General features: G+C 39.6%; 1 protein-coding gene across 6 annotated transcripts in view; it reads left to right on the plus strand.

Annotated features, from left to right (window-relative positions):
• The window catches only part of daam2 (dishevelled associated activator of morphogenesis 2), a 112,122-nt gene that overhangs the window by 73,534 nt on the left and 26,072 nt on the right, over positions 1-12,516 (plus strand). For 4 of the 6 annotated variants that reach the window (XM_047157810.2, XM_047157808.2, XM_047157809.2 and 1 more), the window contains exons 6-13: positions 4,930-5,263; positions 7,108-7,218; positions 7,340-7,443; positions 7,538-7,604; positions 7,737-7,854; positions 8,839-8,977; positions 10,361-10,384; positions 10,887-10,945. In XM_047157810.2, coding sequence (XP_047013766.1) covers positions 4,930-5,263; positions 7,108-7,218; positions 7,340-7,443; positions 7,538-7,604; positions 7,737-7,854; positions 8,839-8,977; positions 10,361-10,384; positions 10,887-10,945 — 956 coding nt within the window. The remainder of the gene's footprint in view (positions 1-4,929; positions 5,264-7,107; positions 7,219-7,339; positions 7,444-7,537; positions 7,605-7,736; positions 7,855-8,838; positions 8,978-10,360; positions 10,385-10,886; positions 10,946-12,516) is intronic. The other 2 variants (XM_017476041.3, XM_017476043.3) reach the window with 1 other exon arrangement.

Genomic DNA, 12,516 nt, shown 5'->3' on the forward strand with positions numbered 1-12,516 from the left:
GGCCGTTATCTGATAGGGGAGAGTTAGCTAGTGTATTGGAACTAGCAAATGACTATATTGGGAGGAAAAACCAAACTAGGGTCACTGAACTTATCCATTTGAAAAGTTGATCTCTTCTGCTACAGTATTTTTTCAAGTACTCTGTTTGGTCCTCTGAAGTTGGTTTGCTGGGTCTGCGTCTGACTGCGGTCCTCCACCTGACGGCCCCTGCTGTATAGTCTATCCCACTAGGTGCTAAAATGTGTCTTTGCATTGTTTTCGGTAGTGCTCGAAAGATATTTTGACCTCAAGCCTTTTGAGAGAAAAAGGTGACCTGAGATCGGTGGCTTCTTGTCCTTTCCACAGCTTACAAAAATAATCCAGAGTTCTCGCTCTCTGCGTCTCGTTCAAATATTAGGCTTCAAAATATTGACAGAGTGAGCTCAGAAACGGCTAAAAGGCTGGATAGATTGAACCTACCAAACGTCTTTGTTTTCACATTTGTCAAATGCCTTCACGGAAACTCAACACTGCACCTTTGAAGATTTTGGACGGAGTCATGTTTTTCTCCCGGTGCCGTGTGAATATAGTAGCCGAGCTCTGCACGGTCCGAAGGGAAACGAGACGAGAGAGCGAGCGAGGCGGCTTTGGCCGGCAGATACTGTGCTGTGAGGTGGCGTTTGCGTTGGCCGAGCTTTAAACAATGCTGTGCTACCCCAGCTGTTTCTCCCACACAGTCCAACCGGATTCTATAAGGAGTGTTTTTAGTGCAGACTAGGTGTGTGTTTTTGATTGTTTTGACATTTCTAGTCATCTCTGTATCTCAGCTGGTTGAATCTTATATGCTCCTAGAGGATACATTACGTCTGCACTTATGGGAGTCAGCAGTGTTATATTCATCCAGTGTGGCTTGTTAAAATGAGCATTTTACACACGTTCTGTCTCATTGCACATGTTCTATCTAAACACACAATGTGCCAAATTCCCCAGTGCCAAAGTTGCCCCATGTGGCACACACGCCAGCCTGGGCCACCCGGTCTATTCAGCTGAATGATTTATAGTGTTTTAATTCAGGCGCTTTTGTTCAGCAGGGTTGCAGAAAGAGGATCAGATGGATTATTTTTATAGGTTATTTATGCAGTATGGTACTAGGATCATGTGACATTTCCCCCATGAGCGCCTGACACCTCTGGCGGCAAGTACCGCTACGCTGCCGTCTGCCTTTTCATTGTATAGGGGAAATTTTTTTTCTATGAGCTCATTCACATGTGTGTGAGGTCTTTTGAGAACTGCAGCAACTGCAGAAGGGAAAAGACGCATGGTTTATTCGGAATTAGGTTTCGCTAATACTCGGTGTGCTTACAAAATACCCTTGTCGCAAACCAATATTTTTGGGGGAATCGCTCTTTTGATGAGGAGAATCCACCTCACATTTCTAGCTGTATTAAACCAGTCATGCCTCTTTTATACTTTAAAGAAGCAGTTTATAGTTTGTTTGTTTTGTTTTTTTAACGAGAGCTGAATTCTGATTGATGAAAATATTGACAGGCCGCCTGCTTCCCCTAAGCGATTCCGGCCTTTCCGTTTAATCTATTTGTGTCTCATGAGATGAGTAGGCATGTTCCCATACTGTTTTAAATATCTGGACTCCCATCATCGGAATTCCTGCCACAACAAATCTTGGTATTTAGTGAAGATTTCTCGCTCTCCGGTACATTAGTATATTTGGCATGACACTACCGGTACCATTCCAGAGTGTGTGTAAAGGACGTTTAAAAAGACACCACATCAGCCGCATGTGACGGGACTACCTCTATTATGTGATAGTATATAGAGTAGGGGCGTAACGCAATGCCACTATCTGTATTTGTTTAGTGCTCCAAATATCTCCATCTATATTCAAATTTAACCTCAAAGTGGGTGTGGCCTAATCTTTGCATCGTGAGTATCGTAATAACCCCTAGTTTGCGCGACTTTTGTCACGTGCCATAGGATCCCACTCCTGATGCGCACCTCTAAGTCTCAATAAGATGTCTCACCCTGTAAACCTTTCTGGCCAGCTTTTTAAAAGTAACAGTGTGTAATAATGAACAACGTGCCTCTTATTCTTATCTGTATCCTATTCGATGATTCCAATCCTATTCGATGATTAGAGATTACAGACCTAACACAGAGGGAGTATTGTGCATTACCTATTGTCCAATTAGCGCACTTCATTGAGAAGAAAGCAAACTCACACACTCTCAGTGAGAAGATGAATGGAAGTTAGTTCATTTGGTGTTTTTACAGGGTTTACGTGATATTCGGAGAGTTGTTTGGGAAGTCCAGATGGGCTTGGAATGCGTTTTAATTTCCCCCATTAAAATAACGGGAAATAGCAACCCCATTTTTAAAAAAAATTATTATTAAATACAGTTTTCCGGAATGTATTAAGTCTGAATAGTGAGGCTGGATATATGATTACTATAGGTCTAGAAACACTTTTAAACACTACAAACTACACCATAAAAAGCTGGGTTTTTTTTATTTTTATTGTTATTGGAAACAAAATTCACCGTTTCAAGAAGGTGGCCTTTTTAACTGGTTCGAACTGACCTCATTATTCCAGAGCCAAGGCTTAAGTAGAGGCTTCTTTGGCACAGATTGTGTCTGTCTGTGTCTTGGCTCATATTGCATGCCGTGAGCTCTTTCTTTCTGCGCGGTGTTTGGGCGACGGGGGGAGTCTTGTGTCCTCAGAGTTAAGCATACAGCGTCGGTTCCAGAATGTATGACTCCTGGCCGAGTGAGGCAGTCGGCACAGAGAGAGTATGTTCCATACTCGTGTTATTAATGATGGATATGAAATAGAGGTAGGATAAGGAGAGCGATATGCTTGGTGAGAACTGAGTGATCTTTCAGCGTAGGCATTCCTCAGTTTCAGACACGTCAGCATCAAAGCCGAGGTCGTAGCTGAGTTACGCACATATGTTTTTGTGTACGTCAAATAAGGCAAGGCCGATTTTCTTTTTTTTCCTTTCTTTCTTTCTTTTTTCTATTCATTAGCTCGGGAGAGTGTTCATGGCTAACAAATGTGGGATCCAAACCCAAATGTTACTTGTCCTCCCAAGTAGTCCAGATGCTAAGCGCATCTAATGGAAAGAAGGGCAATGAGGATTTAAACAGCTGCTGCATTACAGAACTGCCTTTTATTGTCAAGATCACTTCAGAACAGGCCGCCTAAATCCACTCCAGAGTGTAGATCATGTGAGATGTTTTGAGAGATCTGAACGTTCGCTCTAGAGTTGATGTGGAAATAGGATAACCGGTGAATCCAGATTGTCGTGTTAAAAATCGAGTGTGTAGAGTAGTATATTGAGTGCAGGCCAGCTGTGATCTAATGCGTGTTCTGCTCCCAGAGATCCACAGAACTTTGGGAAGGCAGCTGTGCTCTTCCAGGTGAGCTGTATTTGGTCTGGAAAGGTATCATCAAGGGCATTGCTGGAAGCAGGAAGACTTCCTGTATGAATGGAGATCTGTTCTAATATGGAATATCAATATCCTGTGTCACCAAGTAGAGGATGGGTTCGCTTTTGAGTCTGGATTCTTCTTCATGTCACCTCAGAAAGTTTTTCCTTGCCACTGTCTCCTCTGCCTTGCTCATTAAGGATCTACATCTAGAGTTTTGTAAAACTGCATTGTGATATTGTCTATTGTTAAAGGTCATCCGTGGTCAGGAGTCCAAGAGAGCGGAATTGGCCATGGTGTCTCGATGGACATTTGTATTACTCTTCCCCCTGTCTAGTACAACTTTCTTTTACTTTCACACTATCCGTTGTTGCCCAGATGAGGACGGGTTCCCTTCTGAGTCTGGTTCCTCATGAGGTTTCTTCCTCATATCATCTTAGGGAGTTTTTCCCTCGCCACACTTCTCTCCACACACACTTAAAATCTGTATCCCGTGTTTATATATTTCTGTAAAGCTGCTTTGAGACAAAAAAAAAAAAAGCGCTATACAAATACCATTGAATTGAATTGAATAGTTGAGCAACACTAGCCAATCGTGGACCTCTGTGAGCTGGTGTATGTAAAAGAGGGTAGATCGCGCTTTCCTCTGAATGTGTCCAGCTGGCGTAGCAGTTTGAAAAGATTTCATGCTTGGATTCATGTGTCTTGGAGGAAACATGTATTGGACTTCACTTGGTAGCTGTCGTGTGAGGAAAGCTAGCTCTTGGGTGGTGATTGACAAATGACCAAATTGCGAGCAAATGGGATAAAAAATTTTTAAAAAACCATATCAAATCAGGTTGAATGGAAATGTTTTCAGGTCCGGATCTACGTTTTTATGGCATCTCTGATGATAACATTGGATCAGTATTGGATATAAGCCATTCTACAAAGCCCTTATATTGGTATTGTATCAAAAATGGATAACATTTTGTCCCTTTGACTGTTTTAACCAATGACTTCCAGCTTCACGTAGGGTTTACATGAAATGTGCCATAAATATGGGGGGGGGGGGATATGGCAGATCGTCACAAAAGTTGATATCATACCCCATCTGTATTTATAAACACAGGTCATTTGAGAGAGCTGTGATGAAGCAGCCATGTTAACAGTGTGATTGACTTTAATTAGCCTGACTAATGAGCACTGTCACTTCGGCTGCTATGATGAATGAGGGCTAAAAGAATTGTTTCCTTCATACTGTCGGAACGAACAGTTGTAAGTGTGAGATTCTGTGGAAGGCATCTGGGTTATGAGCCTGCCAAGACAGCTGTGGGTACAAGAGAATGGAGAAGGAGAAGGGCAGATCAACACAATGTTTTAACCCTTATTTGATATCGTTCCTGGTGTTGTTGAAACCTTCCGGCATCCACACGTCTCTGACTTTCTCAAATGAAGCTTCAGATGTATGTGAAAATCTTTGGACTTTCCTGCTTTGACGCAATCATTTGGTTTCTCGCTGTACAGGTTTGTGACGCGCTTCATCGAACTGGATGGCCTCACGTGTCTGCTGAACTTCCTGAGGAGCATGGACTACGAGACATCAGAGAGCCGCATCCACACTTCCGTCATCGGCTGCATCAAAGCACTGATGAACAACTCTCAGGGCCGAGCGCACGTCCTGGCCCACCCACAGAGCATCGACACCATCTCCCAGAGCTTGCGCCAGGACAACGTCAAGACCAAGGTGGCCGTGCTGGAGATCCTTGGTGCTCTCTGCCTGGTACCTGATGGCCATAAGAAAGTGCTGCAGGCTATGGCGCACTATCAGAAGTACGCCGCTGAGAGGACACGCTTCCAGGTACTGTGATGTCTGGTTAGAGTTGAATAGGAGAAAATTGAACTCCATTCCAGAAAGAAATGTCTGGTGCACTGCATACTATTATGAATAAAGGAGCGCCCAGCTAGCTGTATAGCTGTCTACCTAATCGACTAGCTATACTACCTCAATCTTGTGTAGGGGTCATCATCTGACAGACTGTGGCCTAAATGCAGATCGAGAAAAGTATTTCCAACTGATCAAACCAAGGACTCAAAAATACTGCAGCAGAACTGATCAACATATATGAAAAACTGGGCATAGTTCAGCTACTCCATTACTAATGGTTAGGGATTAGATAAATGTTGCCATCTTTGAGTAATTTTAGTTGCTTCTATGGACCTTTCTAAGCAAGGGATTGTACGGAATATAACAGGACCTTCACGAAGTTTTGTTGAATACAGTTGGTCTGGCAGTTTGATTACATTCTGAGGCTGCTGGATTCTGTCCACAACCTAATACCACTGGTGTATTTGATGTTGTCATTATTTGCCCTACTCTGTTGGCGCTGTCTTGGCATATCACCGCTGGACGTCGGTGAAGACCAACCGTAGCTGCTTATTTTTTCCTCCTAGGTGGTTCGGCTGAGGTTTAGGTTGAGTGTAGGTCCACAGGAATGCCACAAACTCACAAATAGACCCATAACTATTCAGCAGCCATCTTCATTGAAAAGTGACTATGCAAAATGCAAACAAACATAGTTGAGTTTTTCCATATTATTATGTTCTATCTTAGTCTCTATAATGGCAGTAAATTATTTATCATTGTAGTATGTAATGCTGCTCATACTGTATGTGTAAAAAAAAAAAAAAAAAAAAAAAAAAAAAAAAAAAATTGGCATATTGTTGAAATATTAAATACCTGGATTGAAAAGGAGTTGAGAGTTGAAAAGCTAGATTTATATATATATATATATATATATATATATATATATATATATATATATATATATATATATATATATAGGGCCATCTTGGCAGTTATAGCATATCAAAATATACTTCATATGTGTCTGTACCTTTAACTGTGGCACATGCTGTGAAGAACAACAGCTACACACACTTCCAAAGGTCCTGTTTTATGGACCATAAATGTATGTAGAGCCATTTGTTATGCCTGTCTGTTTGTTCTAATATTTTTGTCATGCTTGGCGACAAGTAATGAGACACTTTCAAACATTAGTGGGTAACATGGCTTTCTGCCAGTGACCTATTGACTCTTTTGGACGTACAGGACAGTGTCAATTTAACACACAAGCAAATATTTTTAAGATGATAAATGGCTGTATGCTGAAACCTAAGTAGATAAAGGTAAATATAAATGAAGTCTTCTCTTTAATGATCTAATAAAACTTTTTTCTTCTGTTGCATTAACCTGGGTTTAAATAAATAAGTAACTACGAGTTAGCTTGATGCCATTTTCATAGTGCTAAATGATTGAAACCTGGGGAGAACAAAGACAGTTGAAATGTGTCTATGGGTGAAATGTTTTAATTTGTCTTTTCAAACAAATAGAAATAAAAAAACAACACATGCCATCAAATGTAATATGGTGCAAAATACTAGGTATATTTTGGAACTACAACAAGGTGGCACATATCCAATGAAAAATAGGATTTTTTTGTTTTGTTTTGTTTCCAATAATAAACATCCATGGATGTATTTTTTTGCTTTTATTCATATTTTATATATTTTTATTTCCTCATAACTTTCTTTTAAAGCTTTGGTTCCAATGTGTAAGCCAAAAGTTCTTGAATCAAACACACATTAGGATAAGCTTCTGTGGCTTGAATCCAGTAGTCAGACTATACTATCATTGCCTTCCAGACTCTTCTGCATGAGTTGGACAGGAGCACAGGCCGCTACAGGGACGAGGTCAACCTGAAGACTGCCATCATGTCCTTCATCAACGCTGTGCTAAATGCGGGACCTGGAGAGGTCAGTTGATCAATAAACCTTCATGCTAATGTTTCTGCACCAAAACGTCAATAGATCTTTTCACCAGTTCCAAGTGCCATTGTAAGCCGTACTGAAGGACTTGCTTTGCTTTTGTGCACAGGACAATCTTGAGTTTCGTCTTCATCTAAGGTACGAGTTCTTAATGTTGGGGATCCAGCCAGTCATCGACAAGCTCAGAGGTCACGAGAACGCAACTCTCGACAGGTCAGAGACTTTTAGTCAGAGGACAAGCCACCAATCAGTTGCCAGCAAGCCATTGAGAAATCATTCGATTCGCTGCCCATTTTCTCCATTTCAGACATTTGGACTTTTTCGAGATGGTGCGGAATGAAGATGACAGCGAACTGGCCAAACGCTTCGACATTGTAAGTCCCGTTAGCCAGCTCACCCAAAACTGACAGGCTGCACATGTCTACAAGCATTAAACATTTTAATCCAGTCTACTTTTCATTGAAATTTTGCTCTAATTGGGGAAATGAATGGGGATTTCCTTGCAGACGCACGTGGATACGAAGAGCGCTGGCCAGATGTTTGAGCTAATTAAGAAGAAGCTGAGCCACACAGATGCCTATCCTCATCTTCTGTCTATTCTCCAGCACTGCCTGCAGATGCCATGTGAGTGCTCATCAACTAAACCAGGCTCATTTTTCTAGCAGCCCAGGACTGACATTAGCTATTTGTAGTAATCAGTCACCCAAAATGTGTCTGACTGAATATGATCTCTTTCTGAATTGAATGCACATTGAATTATTGGCAGTTAAACAATGATAATTGGTGCCTATACCTTTTATCTTCATCAAGAAATCCAGATTCTGTGAATGCAATACATGTAGCCATACTATTCCTCTGGTATCCTAGCATTGTACATCATGTATTTGCATACTGAAACATGATAGTCCCTTATATTTTCTGATTCCCTTGAGAGGATTCAATCACAAAAACAAAGTCTAGGGTACTTTTGGTCTAGGTTATTCAGCCGAGAAGTTTACATTTAATGTCTAAATTAAATGCTGTAATTCCGAAGTTCTTTGAATTCAAAAACCAACAAAATCCGTGATGTACTCCATAGCAACAATCCTAAACTGCAAAAATCATGAATTATAAATTGAAAGTATTTTTTTTTTTAAACCATTTCCTGGCTTTACATTTGTATTTTGTTGCTGGATCATTTTGATTACGTTCTTGAAAGAACACCTGACCACCATACCCATATGTGTTTGTTGAACGCTCCATTCCAAAGAACGCCCACCACACACCAGCTATTAGTGGAGAGGAGAGAATGATGTGGCCAATTCAGAGATGGGGATTATTAGGGGGCCGTGATGGAGATGGCCACTGTGGGAATTTCACCAGGACACCGGGGTGAGCGTGTAGGAAAGGAAAGCATGTATTAGCATTCACCCTCCCAGATTAATAGCTATCAATGTACAGTATGGAAGAAATAGGGAGTAGGCAAGAATTAGTAATAACAACAGAACAAAATGCACCAAAAGTCCAACAAAAGGTATAAACAGTACAGTGTCTTAATCACTGAGTAACATTTCTCCATTGTATCAGCTGGCCGTTGCTGTATTAAACAGCAGTATTTGTGTATCGCAGATAAACGTGGAGCGGGCAGTGTACAGCAGTGGCAGCTTCTAGACCGAATCCTTCAACAGATTGTTCTGCAGGACGACAAAGGGGAAGACCCAGATGTTTCTCCTTTGGACAATTTCAACGTCAGGAACATAATTAGAATGTAAGTGCTGCATGTTTTGTGACTGTAACCTTGAAAAGAAGTAAGGAGTTGAGCTTCAGTTCTAGTGCAGATCAAAGTGCAGCCTGGCAGTGCCTACTCCTGTGGGATGAGAAGGATTCAAGCTTGACTGAAGAGCACAGTAATGAGAGAAACAGCACTAGCTTCCTCTGATGAGGGAGGGAGGGAGGGAGGGGGAGAGAGAGAGAGAGAGAGAGAGTTTGCATTTTCGTAATGCACTTGCAGTGAACTGTTGAGGAATCAAGGATGATGTGAGTTAACATAACATTGATGTAGGTGCCTGAAATTTACAACTTTAATTGAATTAGTCCAAACACACACACACACACACACACACACTTTGAGCTTTATTAAGAGCAATGGAAATACTTCAAAGACATTTGATCCTACAATTTTAAGTGCAGATTAAGTGTGTGTACGGTTCGTCAGAATCACCAATCACCAAACAAAAGATATTGAGTACTTTTTTCCTTTTCTGAGATTATGTAACTCTTTCACTCTACCCCATTTTGTTTGTCTTGGCTCCTTGCTTTTTTTTTTCTTTTCTTCCTGAAGTATCTTCCTCTTCTCTCCCTGTCTCATTCTCTCTCATATCAGTTAAATTATAGTAGATCCCATTTCCTGCCGTCCTTCCACTATCCAGACTTTGCATTGTCATTATTTTCCACTTCTCTCTGTCCATCTTTCTGTCATCCCTCTTTTACTTGTCTTTGCCCTTTTCAGTCGCTGTGTGTTCAGGCCAAATAGCCGGCATTCACACACTTCCATTCTCCATCATCATTAGCAAAGGCAAGCCAAAGTCCGTGATTAATGTGTTTGGTCTCCAGTGAGAAGGCGAGATTGGAAAACGCTTTAGAAGAGAAGCTTGCCTGTACAGTGCGTTCGGCTCTCTGCCAGCTCCTACTGAACTGTGTTTATCTAATTCTTACACTATAGTGCAGTTCTTTCCAGTACAAACATTAACAACACCAAACCTATTCACTAAAATGGCACTATAGAGCCGAGAAGGATCTTCTGCTTTCACTAATAGCCATTTGTCCAGATGTTTTTTTTTTTTAGCAGTAAAAATGGAGAATATCCGTCTTGGTGTTGGCTGGAAGCTGAAAACTTTTTGTTTTACCTTTCCGTGTTTTATTCAGTTTTTGAAGGGCAGAAATTGTTGTTTCAAATAAATCAAAAGTGTCAACGTTAACATGTTTGCTTGTTAGGAAAGAGACAACACTCTCCATTATACAGTATCTTTTTTTTTTTTTTTTTCTCCGAGATTTATATTGAACATCCGTATTTTTCCTCCATTCCATACCTGTATTACTTCAATGAGTTGATTGTAATTCTCTTGTCTCACTTTCTTTGTGTTCTCCTCAGCTACGGAAAGCAGCGGTCATCCAGGTGTTTCATTTTAAGCTTTTTTTCCCAGAAGGTCTCATAACCCTAATCTTATGCTTAACTAAAACCTTCTGTCAAGATGCATAACTATTTAATGACGCTTACATACAAACGTCAACAGCTAATGTTGACAGTTCATGATAAATGCGTGCTGACCTGTTAGCGTTTGTTTTAGTCATTAAATGGCTATGAAAGTTGTTTTTTTATATATATATTTTTTAAACTCAGCCTAACTGTGTGTGTTCCTGTGTTCATGGGTTTAAATGGAAATAACCCCATTCATGTTAATGATGCAGTTCAGCCTATAAAATATCCCTGACCTTGTACATTAACAATTACCCTTACATAAAAATAACACAATCAGTTCATTAATTAGTGAGGGTGAAGGTAAGTGAAGCAAATTAAAGCAGAAGAACAAAATCTTTCTACCTAAACATATTTGAGCACAGCAGGCTGATGGGTTGTTGTTTTTTTTCTCTTCCTTTTCTTCTTTCTCTGCTGGCAGGCTCGTCAATGAGAATGAGGTGAAACAGTGGCGAGACCAGGCTGAGAAATTCAGGAAAGGTAATGTATATACAGACACAGCCTTTATATCAGTGTGTGTGCTTGCATAGTTTTCTAGTATAAAGTTTTTGAACACACTATATTCATATTTTTATTTGAACTTACTTTTGACAAAACAGAAAATATATGCAAAGAACTGGTAAATTTGGAGAAGGTTTTTTATAAGAAAAATAAGTAGTAGCAGTAGTAGTAGATCTAGTTGTAGTAGTAGAAGATTTAGCAGTAGTAGTAGTTGTAGCAGTAATAGATCTAGTAGTAGTAGTAGTAGATCTAGTAGTAGTAGTAGTAGTAGATCTAGTAGTAGTAGTAGTAGTAGTAGTAGTAGTGGTAGTAGTAGATCTAGTAGTAGTAGTAGTAGTAGTAGTAGTAGATCTAGTTGTAGTAGTAGTAGATCTAGTAGTATTATTAGTAGTAGAGGATCTAGTAGTATTGTTAGTAGTAGAACATCTAGTATTATTATTAGTAGAAGATCTAGTAGTATTCTTAGTAGTAGAAGATCTAGTAGTATTATTAGTAGTAGAAGATCTAGTAGTATTATTAGTAGTAGAAGATCTAGTAGTATTAGTAGTAGTAGAAGATCTAGTAGTAGTAGAAGATCTAGTAGTATTAGTAGTAGTAGAGGATCTAGTAGTATTAGTAGTAGTAGAAGATCTAGTAGTATTAGTAGTAGAAGATCTAGTAGTATTAGTAGTAGTAGAAGATCTAGTAGTATTAGTAGTAGTAGAAGATCTAGTAGTATTAGTAGTAGAGGATCTAGTAGTATTAGTAGTAGAAGATTTAGTAGTATTAGTAGTAGTAGAAGATCTAGTAGTATTAGTAGTAGTAGAAGATCTAGTAGTATTAGTAGTAGAGGATCTAGTAGTATTAGTAGTAGTAGAAGATCTAGTAGTAGTATTAGTAGTAGAAGATTTAGTAGTAGATCTAGCAGTATTATTAGTAGTAGAAGATCTAGTAGTAGTATTAGTAGTAGTAGAAGATCTAGTAGTAGTATTAGTAGTAGTAGAAGATCTAGTAGTATTAGTAGTAGATCTAGCAGTATTGTTAGTAGTAGAAGATCTAGTAGTAGTATTAGTAGTAGTAGAAGATCTAGTAGTGGTATTAGTAGTAGTAGAAGATCTAGTAGTATTAGTAGTAGATCTAGCAGTATTGTTAGTAGTAGAAGATCTAGTAGTAGTATTAGTAGTAGAAGATCTAGTAGTATTAGTAGTTGTATTAGTAAATAATCTAGTAGTAGTAGTTGTAGTAGAGGAGTAATACATCTAGACATAGTAATAGTAGTGGTGGTGGTGGTGGTGGTTGTGGTGGTAGTAGTAGATCTAGTCATAGCAGTAGATCTAATGGTGACGTTTTCTGCGAGGAGTTTATTCAACATATTTGTAAGGAGTCTCCAGTGTCAGAGCTTTATAACAGTTAGACGTAAAGCTATGTAGGTATTCTGTAGGTAAAACTTGTAGGTATTCTGACACGGGAAATTCTTGAGGACAGAGGGCTTTGTTGTTTTAGTAACATGTCAAGCTCCATTTTCATCTTATTAATTTGTTGTTTTTTTTTAAAGAGCAACCGGTGAGAGA

The sequence above is a fragment of the Ictalurus punctatus genome, chromosome 9, assembly GCF_001660625.3.
Source record: "Ictalurus punctatus breed USDA103 chromosome 9, Coco_2.0, whole genome shotgun sequence".
NCBI classification, from domain to species: Eukaryota; Metazoa; Chordata; class Actinopteri; order Siluriformes; family Ictaluridae; genus Ictalurus; species Ictalurus punctatus.